A 19,329-nucleotide genomic window follows, 5' to 3' on the forward strand; every position below is an offset into this window, starting at 1 on the left:
CCCTGTCCTTTTTTTTACTAGAATGCTACCTTTGAAAATGAACCTACCAGAGCAAAATATTTAGGTCATCACCTTGAAATATTTATTTACTTATAACTCCATGAGCCCCCCCCCCCCCCGGAAACTATGATAAAATAGAAAAAGAATGAGCACAAGGCTATCATCTTCATTTATGTGCGCAGCACGGAAAACACGCAAATACTAATTTATTTTGCATTTAATTTATGTGCGCAACACAGAAAACACGCACATACTCATTTATTTTGCATTTAACTTACAGGATAATGAAATAAAAAAACGTAGATTTACCTATTTAACAGTTAGGTAAATAGAATAAATACAATAAGTGCCTACATGACTTTCCTATTTCTTGCATAATTTGTTCGACAAGCTACTCGTCCGTTGTTCTTTCTGTTTAATTACACGGAGCCGCATGGGATACGCCCCTTCCATATATCGCCATCTCAGTGCAATCACCATGCATTGACTGCGTCGCTGGGCACAATGAAACAAAGTGCAACCATTCAAGGACTCTGGTGTAACCAAGGGAAATCGCGAAGGCTTAACTCTCTCGCCCACTGTCGGACACCTGATCTGCTCGCCCTTCCCCTTGAGCCCACCCCCTCCCGACACAGGCTTAATCTGTACAGTTAGGCCCTCCGCACCAACGTTCATTTTATGTTTCACACTTGCATTTCGTTTTAATTCGTAGCCCCCGCTTCCTCAAGATTCAATCTTCCACAAATTTTCTATTTGAAGTCATTTTCACCTTGGTTTCCTTCTGAAAGTATGACAAGCGGACCGGGGTACACGGTCTCCGACGTGTCACCTCAAAGACGCGAAAAAAGGCTAAAAATTTACCATGAAGTAATAAAGAAAACTGGGCGAGTTGGTAAGGGTTCATGGTGAAACGAAGCCCAAAGAAAGAACGACAACCAGGAGGAAGAAACACCAATACAGGGGAACAAATCAGCGCTCCGTCCCGTTGTATTTGTTCCTCCTGGTTTTGTCGTTGTTTCTTTGCGCATCTTTTCACCATTTATCATGCGTCCGTACTCATCATCTCATTTGCGCAAACAAAAAAAAAAAAAACCACCTGGAAAGCCGCCGATCGAGAAGACATGACCACAGTCTCGTTGGCCCTGAAGCCTCCCTCCACACTGTTCTCGTTTGCCGCCCTAACAGCGGTCCTGGACGTGATGAAGGGGGTCTGTTAGCCCCACGGTCACCCCATTGAAAAACGAGCTGTCTCGCAACACCCCTCCGAGCGTCGCAGTCATACAGACGGCACCCCTACTGGAGGAGTCGTTCCTTGTTCGCCTTCGCTCACATCCTCGACTCCCGCAACATTCCTGGATGCTAAAATTCTCCTCGCTTTCTTCCATTATACCAGGAAGCAAATCTGAATAGGCTGGTGGGGACGGAAGTTGCACAGGACAAAGCCGTGGTTTCGTTACAGTCGTCCTCCAGTTTTCGACGTCCGCATTACACATTAGAGGGGCACAAATGGCACCCCCCTCCCTATACCGAGAGGCTGGTACCCGGGGCCCAGGGCTTCCCTGGCCCCCCCCCTTAAGCGGGATTCACACGACGGAGAAACCCTCTCTTTTTGGCCCGCGGGACCCGCTCACGTGACCGGTTTTAGGCTCCGCCCCTCGGTGGGGATAGCCCGCGGAGGCTCCGCGAAAGAATATGCCTCCGCATGTTTTCGCTCGACGGCGGTGGCCCTCGGCGGGGAATGGAACCTGTTCCTCGGCGCTGTCGTCTGCTAGTGACTCCGCGTAGCTCCGCACGTGTGGATGCGCCGCCAGGCCGGACAATCCGGTCACGTGCTGTTGACGTCACATATCCGTCCGCCTCCGTGAGAGGGTTTCTCCGTCGTGTGAATCCCGCTTTAGCGACGCCACTGAGTTGAACCCTTCAGCTTGAAACAGTTCCGTATCACTGGTATTTTTTTTGCGAAGTCACAAAATAGAACCACAACAGGTCACTCTTGTTTCGATTGACGACAGACAACGGGTGGGTGACACGGCAAGACTGCTGTTTATTGGCGCGTGCTCCTTTTTATACCGAACGGTCTGGGAAAAGTTGCCAGACCACATAACGATACAACTCTCACGCGGCATTTTTCTTGCCAACGCAGTGTATTCACTCGACCACCGCCACGTTTATCCTGAGCCCACCCGCAACGATGTTGGTCACGACGCTTCCAAAAATAGCGGCATGAGCTTCATCCTCCTTTTCCTTTATGCCATACACAACTAAGTTGATTGATTGATTGTGTATAGTTTAACGCACCAACGCTACAGAGGTGATGGGGCGCGCCGTAGTTGGGGGCTTCTGATTAATTTCAGCCATCTGGGAATCTTTCACCTGCATCGAAAATCGCGAACCCACGGGTGTTTTCGCTTCTCACCTCCATCAGAAAAGCGACCGCCGCGGCCAGGAGTAGTATCCGCGTTTGGTGCGCTACAGCGCAAATACACAAGTAGGTTGTTCCGACGACTATAATTATTTAAATCATCGATTTTTTTAATTCATCTGCTTGACCTCACAATGAACCGCAGTTATTGCTTCGACACAGTCATCAACAACCTTCTTGTGGAACTGTTTAAGTCGCATAAGTGGCCTCTATGGACGCAATTTTGGACTCTGCACTCCGTAGACTAGTTTAGTTTTAGATGCGACTGCATCTCATTCACTCGCCTTGTCCCTCCATACGGCGTTGTTGTTGTTCGTTCACACCCCTCCCCCATTCTCCTCGCCGCGCGAGCTGCGCTCTCCGCCGCTCACACCCTCTCCTCTCCGATAGCGAACACTCTCTCGCGTGACCCGAGGGGCATTGGATTGGATTCCATTGGCTTGGCTTGGCTTGGCTTGGATTAGATTAGATTGGATTTGGATTGGATTGGATTAAAGTGGATTGTGTTGGATTGTGTTGCGTCATAGCCGCACCACGTTGCATCATAGCCGCGGCAGGGGGTTCACGGCACGTTTCACGCGATGGGAGAATCAACCTAACGGAAACAACAACGGAACCTCCTATGCGTCGCATCTACACAGGGGTTCCCGCGAGGGGAGGTGGGAGAAATTTTTTTTCGTAGTATGCGTCGTTGTTATTATTATTATTATTATTATTATTATTTATATATTGTGATTATTATAATTATTATCAGTATTATTGTTTTCGTTATTATCATCAGCCTATTTATGTCTACAGCTAGATGAAGCCATCTCCCTAAACTTATGGCTCAGAGGGTGGGTCCGTAGGTTCATATCTGGTTGTTAGCTCTATGTTGTTGTTAGCACTAAGTAGTGACTAGAGAAATTATTTTATTGAGTTTCAATTCTGTGTTCTGCAGTTTCTCTTCCCGTGAATCAACGGAACATAGAAGAATGAATTTGTAGCAATAAATGTACAAAGTAATTACTGTATATGTTTATAATACAATCATAACTATAATTCCGCCACTTATAATTCATAATTTACGCGTTAAGTTCCGTGCTTCGAATTTCAGCTTTAAGTACAAGAAAGATATATTCACAAGAACACAGTTACAGCTATAAGCCGATAAATAATTAGACAATGCAGGCTTACTTTTTGCTAGTATTTTTAAATGCAGAGCATTTCAGTAACTCACGATGTCACCCGCGTTGGCGTCCGTAGTCCGCGTCCGCATCGCTCCCCCTACACTATATAAATACTTGCCGGCGCCAGGTTTCGATCCTACGACTCTGCGGGCGGAACGCAAGGTGCACGGTGCTCTACCAACTGAGCCACAAAGCCGACACAGAATGGAAGGTTACGAACGTGCCTTATATCCTTGACTCATTCAACCGTCGGCCAGAGGTGCGCCTCTCCCCCGCGTCCTCCTCGCCTTCTCTCCGCTCGCAACGCCCTCTCTCGCCGCGTTCGGTTCGGGCGCACAACAGGTGGGGACGTGCGCAACACACCCTCTCTCGCCGCGTTAGGTTCGCGCGCAAGAACAGGTGGGGGCGCTTGCATCGCGCTCTCTCGCCGCGGTCGGTTCGCGCTTAAACCACATATGTCGTTCGCGCGCGCTGCGGTCGCTAACATCTGTGGCGTGATCGTGACGTCAGCATCCCGCGTTCGCGTGGTGGCGATTTCGGCGCTATAACACTCTCTCGCGAGGGGCATTGGATTGGATTCGATTGGATTGGCTTGGATTGGCTTGGATTTGGATTGGATTGGATTAAAGTGTATTGTGTTGGATTGTGTTGCGTCATAGCCGCGCCACATTGCGTCATAGCCGCGGCAGGGGGTTCACGGCACGTTTCACCATCGACTTCACCGACAATGTCTACGCTGGAAGACAACAATTACAACAACAACCCATACGTAATCCATACGACTTGCAGGCGCGCCCCCCCGCAGAAATGCTCTGCATTTGATCGTGCCCCTCGCGAGGGGGATGTCTGATTCGTTTTTTATTTATTTATTGCACAATTTTGACACGGGGCATCAAAGTAACAGAGGGGTAAAAAAAGGAAAGTGAGGGGATGCAAGTGGCTTCATGACCTACAGAATAGTGTATAGGCCAGTCTCGGCAAGAAATTCCAACAGCTGCTTGTGGAGAAAACCATGCGTGCAATAGGACACTAGTGCTTTTGAATTCCAAACCCATAAGAAATGCTTCGGTGTCCTCGAACTTCTTCTCCTGTCACTTACACAACATATAGGTGTGCACACTTTAACACATTTAAGGGAAACAAAATTTTTGTTCACTGACATACGCTTATAGGGCAAAGTGTAGGTAACCTGTGGCATCACTACTAGTAACAGTGCTATGTGCACATACAACTGTATGGCCACTGTCACCCCTGAAGAAGAAGCCGAGCCGGCTTCGAAATGTCGGGTTTTTTGCCTTTTTGCATTGTATTGGTTGGAGCCTAATTAAATCTCAGTTCAAGTTTACCCCAGGGTAGTATTTTTGGGGAAAATCACAGGCCTATATGTTGTGGTGTACAGCTGACAAACCATTCAAACTGATGGCCTAGTTTCATCACTTTTGTGGCAAATAATTTCAATGCAGAAGCTGTTTTAGCTTATTACTGGACATAACTGTAGCTCTTTTCAAATAGGTACTTCTCTGACAGAATCTCTTGTGATGAAAACACTTGATAATTAGTTTAGTTGTGGAAGTTGAAGCTATTTGAATGACATCTGAATTCAGTATGGGGAGGCAGCTTCATGTTTATATCTGTCGCACAGTGATGTTAACAGTAGAAGCTTTCTACATGATGTTTTGCCCACAGGAAAGCAGGAATCGGACGTGCAGTACACACTGCAGGCAAACCGGGGATATTTTCCTGCTAGTGCTACCTTCTTTGCATGCCTTATTTTCCTCACAAGATATAACCAATTCTTAGGACTGATCTAGGCAAGCTAAAAAAGTAACAGCAGATAACAGCAAAAGGAACAAAATGAATAAAAGAAACAGCAGATAACCTGTTGCATTCTTTACCACAGATCAACAACAAAAATTTAAGCAATGGGGAAAAAATATACTGCACTTGTCTAGGAGAAGCAAATGTATGTATGGCTATTCAAGACTTCATTCGGCTTCATGTTTAAGTGACACACAAGAACTAAGACCACAAATGTGACAATTAGCGACCATAGATAGCGGTCTTGTAGTGTTGTGATTGGTCTGCGGGGGAAAAGTGCATGGGTGATTACCAGATTGACGGCACCAAATGACATTGACTGCGGATTACCATCAACAAATGTTCTAACTCCTTTGTCGTGAGCCAGTAAATGCTATTCGCTTTTTTTGGTTTAGTTCCAGTTCGGTTTCAGTGAAAGCACTGTTTACTGCTGTACGGTCAGACCCAATCCTCCTGTGTTCACAATGGTCTGCAACACAAGAAGAGCTACTCGCCGACGGGATCCTGGCACCTCCTAGTAATGCGAGAAAAATTGTTCTTCTGTAATTCATGCTATGCACGACTACGCCACAGCTGGGCATCGGTTCTGTGCATGCACTCTTCACCGCACAGAACAGCATTAATTTTTGCCCGAAAATGTGACAGTCGACCGAGCTGTACGTGATGAGTTGCCCCCAGTGTAAACGCAACAAATGCCCCACGCCTGCTCAGCCGGGAAGACTCCACCCTGCGAATCCCCCTCCCCCCCTTTACCAGTTTAAAAAGTGGGCATAGATTTGATGGTCCCTTAACCTCGGTCAAAGAATGGGAACCATTGGATGATCGTGTGCATCAACTACCTTTCATGCCATTGTGATACAGCTGTATTGTCATCTGCAACAGCTGCCAAAGCGACGAACTTCATTCTCAGTCGCCGTATACTTCAACATGGCCCACCTCGTGTCCTCATCAGTGACCGTGGGCGCCAGTTCACTGCTGACATCGTTAAGGAGCTACTTCATCTGTCCGATTCTCATTTCTGCCATTCCGTGCCATATCATAAACAAACAAACGGTCTCACTGAGCGGACCATCCGGACACTCACTAACATGAATGCCATGCCTGTTGCTTCTGACCACAACTGGGACGACATCTTGCCGTTTATTACCCATGCTTACCACACTGCCAAGCATGAGACAATGAGACAATACTACCCAGTTGACGCACGTGTTCCCCCAACTACCTCAACACCATCTGCCCCTTCTTTCACGACGAGGCCAGCCTATCAAACACCCTCTGCGTTGCTGAAGAAGCTCAGAAACCCACTAGTCTCCACATACTGCCGTCACAAGACCGCTCGAAACTCCGCTACAACAGCTGACATCAGGAAATTCGTACTCGCGGGGAGACCTGGTTTTGCTCTGGACACCTCAGCGACAGCATGGACTGTGTAAGAAACTGCTGTCACATTAAGTCAGCCCATTTGTGGTCCTTGACTGACTTAGTTGTCTGAACTATGTCATGTTCAGCTTACTGCTTGAGGACGGCGTAGTCGCAGAACTCAAGTGGCTCGCGTACCTTGCTTGAAACGCTTTGAACCACGTGACACTCACTGACTTGCAGAGATGGCTGCATCTTTCATGGGGGAAATGTTATGGTCTCCAGGGCCTTGCGATATTAGCCGCCTTAAATTTTGACACCAGCGAGAAAGATGTCACGTTACAATACTGAGGAGGAAGACGATGAAGCTGGCTGGTAGCCCAGTCCGCCATCTTGGCGCGCCACCCCTTTGTAAATAAATGAGTTTTTCACTGTAATGACTTCGTGGTGGCTGAAGCAGGCTTTGACAAGTGGTCTTGGGCAAGCAAGAATGATCCAGCTTCGCACCAAGCACTAGCCGAGACAGCATTCCACTCTTAACAGTTATGCTGAAAACGATAATTGTTTCACCTCGAACAGCTGGGTACAACAGTGGGTGTGAGGGCCATCCTCAACATATCACTCACCGAGTTTAAACAATAAATACGGCATAAAGCTGCATTATCGCAATTGACCATGCAACTGCCGAGTGCAATTAGCAGTGTTTGATTCACAAACCAAACCAGAGCTTTATATTCATGAGCGACGGTATAGCTATTGCTGTTACATCAGCATAGCTATTGCTGTTACATCTGTCAGAAGTGCATTGTGCCACCACCACTCACATCACATGGAAAGTTGACAACTCGAAATTCAAGTCTGCTTTTATCAGGTTGTCGGCACTGCTTACACACTTGTAACGCTCATTAATTCATTAATGTCCAGGTGGCAACCGAGGAGGAAACCACTTTTGCCGAAAAATGTCGAATACATGAGGACCAGAAGGCAGCCAAGCAATCATGATCCTAGTTAAAGGAGTCATGAGGACAAAACACAAGTTCGATTCATTCGAAAGATTGCCTCGTTAGAATCATAATGCCACCACTGTTAACGCACACTTCGCTTAAATAAGCTACATAATTAGGAAAAAACGGAATGGTCATGCGACTCACTAGCTCATTTCCCGCAACAGAACCTATGATGTCATATCAGCCCAGCTGCGCGATTGGCCGAGGACGGAAAAGCAAACGCAAATTAGGCACGGCTTATAGGCTTTCCGAACGAACTATTTGCGCTTAAGTGTAATGCATATTCATTTTACATCAGTAAGAATGGTGCAGTAAACAATGGAAGTTACGAAAACACACGTAAGCATAGAAGTACCGATGCGCACTGCTGTTGATACTGGGCGCAGTATGCTTGTTTTAGGTGCACAGCACTCCACCGCTTTGAAGTTGTCTTACAGGACACTGGCCGATTGGCGTAAGCGACGTTGTCATACGTGACCCTGTTTGTCGAGGATACCCCAGGTTTCACGAGACGATCACTTTTTACAGTAACGAAAATAAGCCAAGTGCAAATACGCTCAAAAACAAAGCAACGGCGGACAACGGTTCGTGGATGACTATAGTAGTACCACCTGGGAGGGCTGACGAACAGCAACGCCGCAAACCCGAATGACGCAGTGGAATTTCGCTTGAATACACGCGCTCATGACATCATTGCTGAAATTACGAAAACCTACGATTTGGCGGGAGAATCAAAATTTTAACCTAAATTGATCAATTTTTCAGTGATTATGGCATCATTTGATGCCGGACAAGCGCTGGGGGCACTATAAAACGCGAAATCTTTCGAATAAAACAAACTTGTATTCTGTCTTCGTGACTCCTTTGTGTATACAATGGCCGTCTCCTTAATTTGAAGTCACAGAAAGAAGCCAAAGTGCCCACTCCTTCAATTAAGCACAGCAATTCCAAGTCAGACACAAAGCTGGAACACTGAAGACTACACGAGGTTGCAGCTGTGCTATGATGATTCCTAAATGGCAACAAGCCAACTTTTTCCATTTCATTAATGTCGGGAGCAAAAGTATGGAGTCCACACAAGTGGCGGCCAAAATGTATTGCAGGGCCATCATGCGAAAGAGCTTCTGCTGTCGACACACTGGTTGTGCGTCCCATTTTAACTGCATGCACCTTCGTTGGATCGCCTGAGTTGATACGCTTTTATTACGAAAAAGGACTGAGCTGTTTCGCTTCGGTTGCCCATGTGTCACACCTTCCCTAAGTGTTCTCGCTGAGCAATGATGAACGATCTAATTAGCGTAGAATGATATGCTGAACCAGTGGGCCGCTCTTGTTACTCCTTATCACGAACTCAAGCACACGACATGCTTCATTCAAACAAGGCCAGAGTATGCATTATTTTACTCTTGAGTCCCAGATTGTATAGGAAGTGCAACGATGACTGAAGAAGACGGAGTAACAATAAAGAACAAAAACACAGATGACAATTAATGCGCACACATATAGCAACTGCAAATTCAGCCACTCACTGGGGCCACCTTTGAAAAGAGGCACAACATGTGCAGCTGAAGCAACACTGTTCAGTCACTCTGCTTACCAACACTGCATCAACGCATAGGTGCAAACTATGATGTGTGCAGTTAAAATAAGCGACACAGCCTTTATCTCGGCAGCAGTCGCCCTTCCCCAAGGTGGCACTGCAGTGTGTTTTGGTTGGGGCTTGCGTGGAATCCAGACTTTAGCTCCCGACAGTACACATTCGGCCATGTGGAATAGTTATCGATTGATTTCAAAGAATGAGTCAGTTTCACACAAACACCAGCATACTCAGCAGGTGACGAGCCTATTGTATACAGTGGGTGTACCCCAGAAGCAACACAGGACAGTATATCTGCTTTACCCCAACGAGCGTGCACTCTGACTGCTTGAACACTCCTGACACAAACAAGAGCACACTCAATCAGCCTAGCACACACCCAACCCAGACAAATGAGTAGACTGGGTCACTCACTAATGTTTCAATACACAGCTCTTGAAACTCCTATTGTCAGCTGTTAAAGAGAGGTTATGCGTGTACTTATACAACTGCACGGTGTTGCTACAAAGCATATCCCTGCCTATGAAAAGCACTGCCCGTAGGATTACACCACCAGCGCCCGCACGCAAAACAAACTTCGGCGCAAGCGTGCTGTTGAGCACTGCTGTGCAGTGTACATGACGCTGTCGGCGTAAATAAATGCTGCCGGCTGCTGTCTGTAACAATCTTCGTGGATGTCTAGCTTACTGCAATAAAATTTAAAATCGTGCGCCCGCTTACACGAATTGTCGCGGTCAATGCGGTGAACAGCATCATGGCAGCACATCACATACAACGTCCCACCGCAATGATTTCTTTGGCTCACTTCACGGTGTATCACGGTCGGAACTTTTAGAAACCAGTGGCACACAACAGTCGCCGTACACAGCGCATCGGCGCGAGACCCTGGCCGTAGTCGTTGCCGCACCGCGAACTCCCACGGGCCACGGTCGGAACTTTTAGAAACCAGTGGCACACAAAAGTCGCCCGTACACAGAGAATCGACGCGAGACCCTGGCCGTATATAGTCGTTGCCGCACCGCGAACTCCCACGGACGCACACAGAACTGACCGCTTGCTGGTTTGTCACTCCTTGGTCCATTTTGGTTGATGGCGAGTACAAATGACGCTGTCAACTTCTTCAAACACACTCACGCACAACCAAAAACAAGGACAGGCCAGCCGTCACCAACATACATATCGGGGTATGCTTGCTGCCATAATATCGCGGCACTGCGGATCTCAAACTAAGCGCCGTGCAGGTATGCTTCCGCCGGCACGAACAAATGCTTCGTGGATTTATACCTCGATTCAAGCAGTCACAAAATAGTCGCGACGTACTATAAGCCGGGGCGACTATTTTCCTCCGCATCGCTTTGCTTGAGCAACGCCGCCATGTTGTTTTTGCCTGAAACCTTCTCATAGCCCTGATTGGCCAGTAGGAGATCGGTAAGAACCAATCAGGGCGTCGGATGAGGGCTGGCGAAACGCGTCATCATCGCGGTCCGGCGAAAAGTTGAAGTTGGCCAACTTCTGGCGGAAAGCGATTTTCGGCCGGAAAGCACCGCGTTCCGGCCGCCGGAATGATTTTGGACGGGACGGAACGACCTCGCCGGAGGTACCGTTTATGGGCCTTTAGGGCGCTGAAAAGCCGTTCACCAGACGCAGTCGTTTCGCGATGACTGAGGTGGTGAGACCAGCCAAGGGTCGCCCACAAGAGCACTCTTTATCCCGTGAAACTGCCGGGGCGCTCGGCCGTTCGACTGGCGCGTAGCAGACGACGCGTCTATAGCAGACGGCAAGACAAGCACCGGTAAAAATGGACCCAGTAGCTACTCTGCGCGTAAACCGAACTTGCTGGACACGTGCTAATGTGTATGCTTTCATAAGTCGAAAGAAAATTTTACCCGGACCTCACCGTAGCGCGATAAATGCAGCACGCGCGCAGCGAAAAAAGCACGTACCGAAGCGACGGCAGCCACCGCGTACTCCCGCGGAGGGGAGAGTGCAGCGCCACCCTACCTTCGCCTTACCCTGACCTTTCCAGAGAACAACAAACTACCCTACGGCTCGTACAATCCGGCGCATTCCCATAACCGACGCGTCTTTTCTTATTGCACCCGAATCGCTACTACGCTGAATGTAAATTTTGCTCAGAAGTAGGAACAATCCGCCCCATAAGCGTGGTGTGCGACTTTAGCCCTGATCACCCTCCTCTCTTTCCGTCAAATATCCAACAAAAGCAATGGGAGATGCTGCTGTCCAGCCACCCTCTGCCTACCCTGCTTCAGCTGGTGGACACAGCACAGGCAGTGCGGGCTGCATATGGGCTCCAGTGAAGAAGGAACCAGTCCCCTGGGCTGCACTCTGGGCCATTCAAAAATCTGAATAGAAATATTTCATCCTCGTCCTCATCCCTCTCCACCTCCTCCGCTTCCTCTCGCTCCTCCTCTTCCGTTTTAGTGGCCGATCTCGTCGCCCCCGTCCCCGGCGGCGGAGACGGAGACGTGAGATCGCCCAACACCGGATTTGAGCTTCCTTTAATTTTATACAAAGAGTTTCCACTCATGTGCTATACCAATACAGCTAAACTAACCACGCTTCATGCATCATGCCTTGATTTAACCTGACCAAGAAGGAAGGAAGGAAGAATGTAGAAGAACGACAGGAAAGTTAACCTGGCTCCTAGTTTGCTATCCTGCACGTGGGAAAGGGGAAGTGGGCAAAAAAGAGAAAGGAAGAAAAGAGGAAAAGTTGGACCAGACACGTATGCCCAGCACTGAGGCACTGGCAGTGATTGACACTGAAAGCTCTCAGTCTATAGCCTAGTGTTCAAGTTCGTCGCCCCTAGAAAATGTCATAGTTCTTTGTCGCCTTCTGAGCGGATGACTGAGAAAACCAGTGGCACAGAATCTTCTCCTCCGAAAATGGCCGCCGAGAGTCTAAGTTTCTCAGTGCTGATGACAGCTTCTTCCTTGCAGGCGAGTAGCGTGGGCACTCGCATAAAACGTGGCGTATCGTCTCCGATGTGGCGCACGTTTCGCACTCCGCCCTTGCTGCCATTCCTATTAAGTACGAATAAGCATTTGTGAATGCCACCCCCAGCCAGAGACGGCAAAGAAGAGTTGCGTCAGACCGTGGTAGGCCTAGTGGAAGGGGACGTTGCAGGTGCGGGTCAAAGGCACCAATGCGTGCACATGTGAAATCTTCTGGAGACCATTGGGAGAGTTGGGTAAGATCCGAATTGGGAGTGGGATGTTACGTCTCATTACCGGTAATCCCACAGTGCCTGGCACCCAGCATACCGCCAGCTAAAGATTTGAGGCCTATGCGGAGATAATCGCGTTAATAACAAGATTGATGATGTAGTTTCATTCTTCAACTGTGCATCTTTCACCCGACCAGACGAGTTTTCGTCAAACCTTAGATTTTATAAGCCACAGGCTTTAGCACATTGGCGTACTAGAAGTGAGATGCCATGGGTTGGTGTGAGCTTCATTTCATCGCTATCGCGTGGCTTTCAGAGAGAATGCAGGGGTTACACCTGTATATGTGCTTGTTGAGTGCACCACTTGTCTTGACAGTCTCCTCGTGGGCTCGTAGCTAAATCGGTAAGACACCGGGCTCTGGCTTTGTTACTCTTTTAATTCCAGGTTCGATTCCTGTCGGTGCCAGTAAATTCTTTTATTTGTTCGCGGGAGTTTTCTGGTGACACCAACGGTCGCGAAAGAACCCTTGGGGGGTAGAGGTAAAAAGCTTTGCTTTAAAAAGTGCATGTACAGCCGTGAGCTGAAGCAAAAGGACCACGGGAGCGGCGGCCAAAACTAATCGCTGCGCCGTCTGGTTGCGCGGCGCCTGCTGTCGAGACCGCGCACAGCGCATGCGCGGCCTAGCAGTACAGCGCACATTCCGCTGTCGCTCGCTTCTTCGCTATTGTATCACGCTCCGATAAATTGACGCCAGGGGAACCGCGCTGCCCTTTTGCTGTCTGCTGGTCAACACGCCTGTGGAAACGGCGCGCTGGCGAAATCGGCGGCAACGCGTGTCCGCTAGCAGAGTTGGGGCGCTCGTGATTATCTTGTGCTTGAAGCTTTTTTTTTTTGCCCCCCCCCCCCCCTCGCGCAATATATTGAAGCAGGAATTAAGTGGAAAAAATTTATTGCGCAGTCGAACAAAATAATGCTAAGGTTTTGACAAATACTGCTGTGTTTAGGTATGTACTGCATTGCTTTATGAAACTTCGTTTGCCGTATGCGGTATATGTGCCATTTCGCAATTGCCCCGAAAAATCCAACCTTGCAATTTTTTCAAGTTCAAGGCACCGACACATACATTTAATGTTCAAAAACTGCATTGCGGTATGAGATACCATTCAACCACGCCTTGAATGCCCAGCGACTATCGAAACGCATGAAAACTACGTTTTTCGATTAGATTTATTTGAACTTGAAAACATTATTGACAGTTCTTGCACACTTCTGCGACACAAGTTGAAATTGAAGGATTTGATCCAAAGGGGGGTCGGGTCGTTCAGTGAATGATTGAAGATAAAAAGATTACCAGCTTATGGTCGACGGCATGCGGCAATGAAACGACGGTATACTTCAAAACAGCCAAGTTTATTTACACGTATTATATTACAAAGCATTGCGCAGGGCCGCCGTTCTTAGATGGGGGTCCGCAGGCAAAAAGAGAAACGTGAAGACACTTCGGACTCCGTGAGTCCCTCCGCGATACTCCCAAATTCCTTTTTTTTTTTAAACCCCACCGCGAACTAAAAAAAAGTGGATTTGCCGCATGACATGTTAAAATAACGCCTCCGCACAGCCCAATTTTTAAAGCTGGCTTTTTGCACAACGTTTCAATTATGCAGAAAAGCCACACTGAAAGGGCGGGCATAGAGATATGTGTTTGAGCGACTTCGGCTGCAAGGGTTAATTGTGCGACAATAGGACACGTATCACCATATTTCATCGTGGGGTCCTCCACCACTTTTGCAAGCCCAGAAGGAATTTTCGGAACGCTACCGGCCGAGTACCACTGGCATAAAAAATCTGGGGTATTTCGTGTCGCCATCGTCTGTCAGAAATAACACACATTGCATCCAAGCCACATTTAAAGGGGCCGGATAACTCGCGAGGGAATGCGGATATCTAAGAAAAAAATGCACTACAATTGGCCTCAAAGACGTACTGTGAGGAGTGTCACGTTCTCCTTCTAGTTAGTTCACGCTGGACTTACGAACGTTTAGAAATGTCTGCGGCTGTCAATACATCGTTCCAGTGCAAAGTTCTAGCTCTTAAAGTGCATTATTCAAACACCATTACAAATCAAATGATACTATGGTTGACTGCTTCAACGGCTACTCAATCGCGGGGAGATTTACCTCATTGGGCAACATAGATAGTTAGCAGTCGCAGTTTGATAACGATAAGATGGAGGTACTGCTTCCGAACCCTTTCGAGCGGCCTCACCAGGTTCGCCGAAACAACTGTGAAAATCGCCTTACAGCATCCACATTTCTGTCCGCTAGGATAATTCCAAGTTTCATCGATCACACAAAAATAGGTTAATGGCCGACTAGAAATGATTCCGTTTACTTTCATGAGCTACTTTGGTTAATACCTTCGTAAAAATAGGAAAAAATCGTAAGCCGTTTCTGTATATATCCTACATCTTAATAACTTCAGTTAATTAAACTGCGAAACAAAGGAACGTGGAAACGTCAGTTTCGCTGGATGCATTCACGTTATCAATGAATTAGTGGGTCGCTATTTTCGCCTGTTTTAATAACTTCGAAGCAGTTAATAAAGGCTCCAAAAGCAAGATATAGTGGGTTTCACCTAACCAATAACCCGTGTGGTATTTGTTCTTGAGCAGTTGAATTTATGAAAAGCATACGAACTGCCCCAAGCACGCACACGCACCGACACATTGGTCACAAAAAAGCTGCTATGCTCGACTCGCTGGGTGTCCTTGGCTAAACTCTAAGTGCTATAACGAGGGGTGATGTGAACAATTGCGGGATTTGGTGACGAGGGTTAAGGGGTTGCGGCAGGTTAATAGGATGGGATTCACTGTAATGTGATCGGAAGCATGTTTCAGTAGGGGACAAGTTTTCCCTGCATCAGGCGCAAATATATCAAAACAAGCAAAATAGCCCGTACACCATCTTGAGCTAAGAGAAAGCACCCACGTTGCTTGGCCATTTATTTTTCGGATATATTTACTGCAATGCTTTCCCACTGCGACCTTGTGATACCGAAGAATAAAAAAGGCTGCGAGCCCAACGCAGCCACAGCAATGTGTGGCAGCGTAGCATCATTGCCGCATATCAGGTGAGTCGCGTAGTTTTCAATGATAGGGCGGTGCCCGGCAGTGTTCCTCTAACTGGGCGGTGTGATTCCCCTGGCGCTGATTTATCGAAGCAAGAAGCAGTCGCGAAGAAGCGAGCGATAGCGCCATGTGTGCTGTACTGCTAGGCCGCGCGTGCGCCGTGCGCGGTCTCGACAGCAGGCACCGCGCAACCAGACGGCGCAGCGATTAGTTTTGGCCACCGCTCCCGTGGTCCGTTTACTTCAGCTCACGGCTGTACAGTGCTCACGGATTGAAACGCGAAACTGCGAGCGCGTGGCCTGCGGTACACGCAGAGCCGCCCGTGGACGCCCGTGGAGGCTAGGTGTTGTATTGTGGTATACCACGAGGGTGAGAGCGTTTTAACCGTAGGCTTGCTGCTTCCGGTTGCCAATAAGCGGGGCTGTGGTTCGCCGCGGTGACAGCGGTGCGCTGCGAGCCTGGAGCGCGTTTCTGCGCCGGTGGTAGACGCCCGGCGGTCCGCGAAGCCTATTTCGCGACATCGTCTGCTCGGGCGCTCTTCTTACGCGTGCCCTTCCGATGCGACACAGATAATGTGCATGTAAGGCACAGTCACGCTTATCTGATAAAACGAACGTCTGCACGAAGGAACAGCCAACTTTACTCCATGATATAAACTAAAAAAAGAGGAGAGCCGACGAAGTATACTAGTGCACTGCACCACACGCGAACGTGCCTGCAATGGCGTCTTTCCTTTTTTTTAGTTTACATCCTAATGTAAAGTGTGCTGTTCCTTCGCACAGAAGTTTCTTTTATTCAGATGGGAGTGACTGTGCATTACATGAACATTACTGTGCCGCATTGGAAGGGCACGCGTAACAAGAGCGCGCGCACGCGATGTCGCGGAATCGGCTGCGCGCACAGCTAGGCTACTACCGTTGGCGCACAAACGCGTTCCAACGCTCCAGGCTCGCAGCGCCCCGCTGTCGCTGTGGGGAACCACAGTCACGCTCATTGGCAACCGGAAGTAGTAAGCCTACGGTCAACACGCTCTCATCCTCGCGGTATACCACAATACAACACGTAGCTTCCATGCGCGTCCACGGGCGGCGCTGCATGTACCGGCGGCCCCGCCCTCGCAGTGTCGCGTTTCAATCCGTGAGCACTGTATAGGTCCGCGCAGAAGTAAACGGGGTACGGGAGCGGTGGCCGAACTAGAGTTCCTGTATATAGCTCCCGCAGGGAGCTAAGAGTTGCGCGACCCTTTTCCACGCGCCGCCGTGATTGCGACACTCCGGTTATCCATGCCGCGCAGAGAAGCCCCCACTACGGCTGCGCCGCAGCCGCCGACGCGGGCGGCACCACGCCCCGCCCAGGGACAGCAGCAGCGAGAAGCGTGAGCGACATCCCAGGAATCCAGCGTAGCCGCCGTAAGGGTAGCGTATAAGGGGAGGAACGGCTGGAAACGCTGATTGGTTAACAGAAATCAACGCTCAAGAAGGCGATCCATCTCCCTAGGCGACCCAGGGTGCCTAGGGAACCAAAAAAGGTCCCCAGAAAGGTCCCTGGCCGTACGGCGGCGCCACCGCGCTGCGGCCGCGGCCGACCGGCCGAGCCTGCCGGTTCATTCATTCGGCTCCGGTGCTTGCGGCGGGCGGGTGCACGACGTGCTGCTCGCCGGTGCCCACTTTTTTGGCGCGAAAATTGCTTTGTCATCGCCCGTCGGAACGAAATCGTGGTTCTGCAGGAAACGCACAACAATCTCAAGGTAAGCAGTACATATTCCCGGCAAAAGGGTTTTGCCCCCTTTCTTATTTTTTTTTCCAGCTGCAGCAGGTGCACGACGTGCTGCTCGCCAGTGCCCCTTTTTTGGCGCGAAAGCCCATCGGAACGAAATTATGGTTCTGCCGAAAACGCACAACAGTCTCAAGGTAAGCAGTACGTATTCTCGTCGAAAGGGTTTTGCTTTCATGTGTTTTGCCTTTTTTTTTTTTTCAGCTGCAGCAAAACGTGCCACCCCATGGAACGCCGTGATGGTTTTCGCGCGCTGAGCCTGAGCCGCAGGGACGGAGGTAAAGTAAAGCCTGCGCAGCAGCGATCTGCTAAAAAATGGACGTTGCGCGTGAAGCTGGTGGCCGTTATCTTTTGTTCTTTTCAAGGTGCAGCACGTGGCGTTCCATCGGCGGCCGCAGGGGACCGCAACAATCCAAAAACCTAGGACGGAGGTAAAGTAAAGCCTGCGCAGCAACGATCTGCTTAAAAATGGACGTTGTGCGTGGACCTGGTGGCGGTGATCTTTTGTTCTTTTCCAGGTGTAGCACGTGGCGTTCCATCGGCGGCCTCAGGGGACCGCAAAAATCTAAAAACCATGGTGAGGCACGCTATGCTGCTGCAAACTGACCATGGCATTGTGAACGAAGTTTTTTTTTTTTTTTTTGCGTGGAGCTGGTGGCGGTGATAATTATTTTCAAGGTATAGCACGTGGCGTTCCCTGAGCAGCCCCAGCAAAGGACCGCAAAAGTCCGAAAACCAAGTTAAGCCACACAGCAGCCCGCGCTGCTGGAAACTGTCCTGCGTGTACACAATATTGTTTCTGTTTAATTGCTTTCCTTCTCTTTCAAGGTGCCACCTGGAGTACGGCTATCACCCCAGCAACTGGTATTACGCGCAACAAAATTCTGGAAAGCAGGCTGAAAACTGGCGATTTAGGCCAAGTGGCACTTTTGTTTGGCGTGACCACCGAAAATTCTGCTGTGTCGTCGTCCAGCGTGGCAAAATTTGTACCTGAAGAAAATCTGCAACAATTTCAAGCTAGGTAGCAGGCAGCTAAAAGCCGGTGATTTACGTAAAGTGGCACCTCGTTTTGACGCGTTCACAGAACAAAAATCTGCTTTGTTTTTGTCCGTCGAGTAAAAATAATTGCGTATCGCGAGAATTAGCATAATAAGAGTCGGAAGGAATTTTTGTGTTTGCTTGTTTGGTGTACTTGAGAACAATAAATCTGTTAAGTGCTTATCTGTGGTCTTTCCTTCGTGGTATGATGAGCCCCACTGGGCGTTTATATGTTCCACATATAATTATGACCGTCAAAAGAGGCAGTTCACTCTCGCAAGAACTTATGAGCTGCTGCAATGCTTTTTTTTTGCCTAATTTAATCTTGTCAACAAACGAGCTATTGCGCTTCCGTTTCTATCCCATGGCCCCCGGCCAGCTCTATATGGGATAAACATGTCAAGGAAAAATAATACCAGCTGCACTTTATTCTGGCACAGAAGGATGGCGGCAGGCATGCTGTTATCGTGTGAACTTCATGCTAGCATTATGGCAGAGCTATCAAATGAAACCAGATGCCCCACTGCAATAATGCAATCACTTGTTGGTGGCTTGCAACTTCACCTAGTCCCTGTGGTGTCCCGAACAGAGCACAAAAACGTAGCTGGCAAGCCCCCCCCCCCCTTTTTAATTAAATTCTTTTCTTGTTTAATAAGCGGTTTTCATTGAACATGTCGAACCTAAAACATTATCTTGGTGCACAACCTAGCGGTACTTCAGTCGCAACACGTACCTAATCGTGTAAAGCGCATGCCACACAAGCTCATAGCATGTGGTTGTTGCATTGACGACTTAAATACAAATCCTTGGAGTTAATTTAGCCATCTGTGA

At 48.7% G+C, this 19,329-nt stretch overlaps 1 protein-coding gene across 1 annotated transcript; it reads left to right on the forward strand.

Annotated features, from left to right (window-relative positions):
• Positions 1 to 14,786: 14,786 nt before the first annotated feature.
• On the forward strand, positions 14,787 to 18,614 carry LOC144175154 (uncharacterized). The gene is made up of 5 exons (XM_077704281.1): positions 14,787 to 14,792; positions 17,010 to 17,062; positions 17,185 to 17,434; positions 17,494 to 17,597; positions 17,665 to 18,614. Exons 1-5 carry the CDS (start codon positions 14,787 to 14,789, stop codon positions 17,882 to 17,884), a joined length of 633 nt encoding a protein of 210 aa, XP_077560407.1. The 3' UTR covers positions 17,885 to 18,614.
• The last annotated feature ends 715 nt before the right edge of the window (positions 18,615 to 19,329 follow it).

The sequence above is a fragment of the Haemaphysalis longicornis genome, unplaced genomic scaffold (genome assembly GCF_048455015.1).
Source record: "Haemaphysalis longicornis isolate Haplotype H1 unplaced genomic scaffold, Haemaphysalis longicornis Haplotype H1 scaffold_1, whole genome shotgun sequence".
Lineage (NCBI taxonomy): Eukaryota > Metazoa > Arthropoda > Arachnida > Ixodida > Ixodidae > Haemaphysalis > Haemaphysalis longicornis.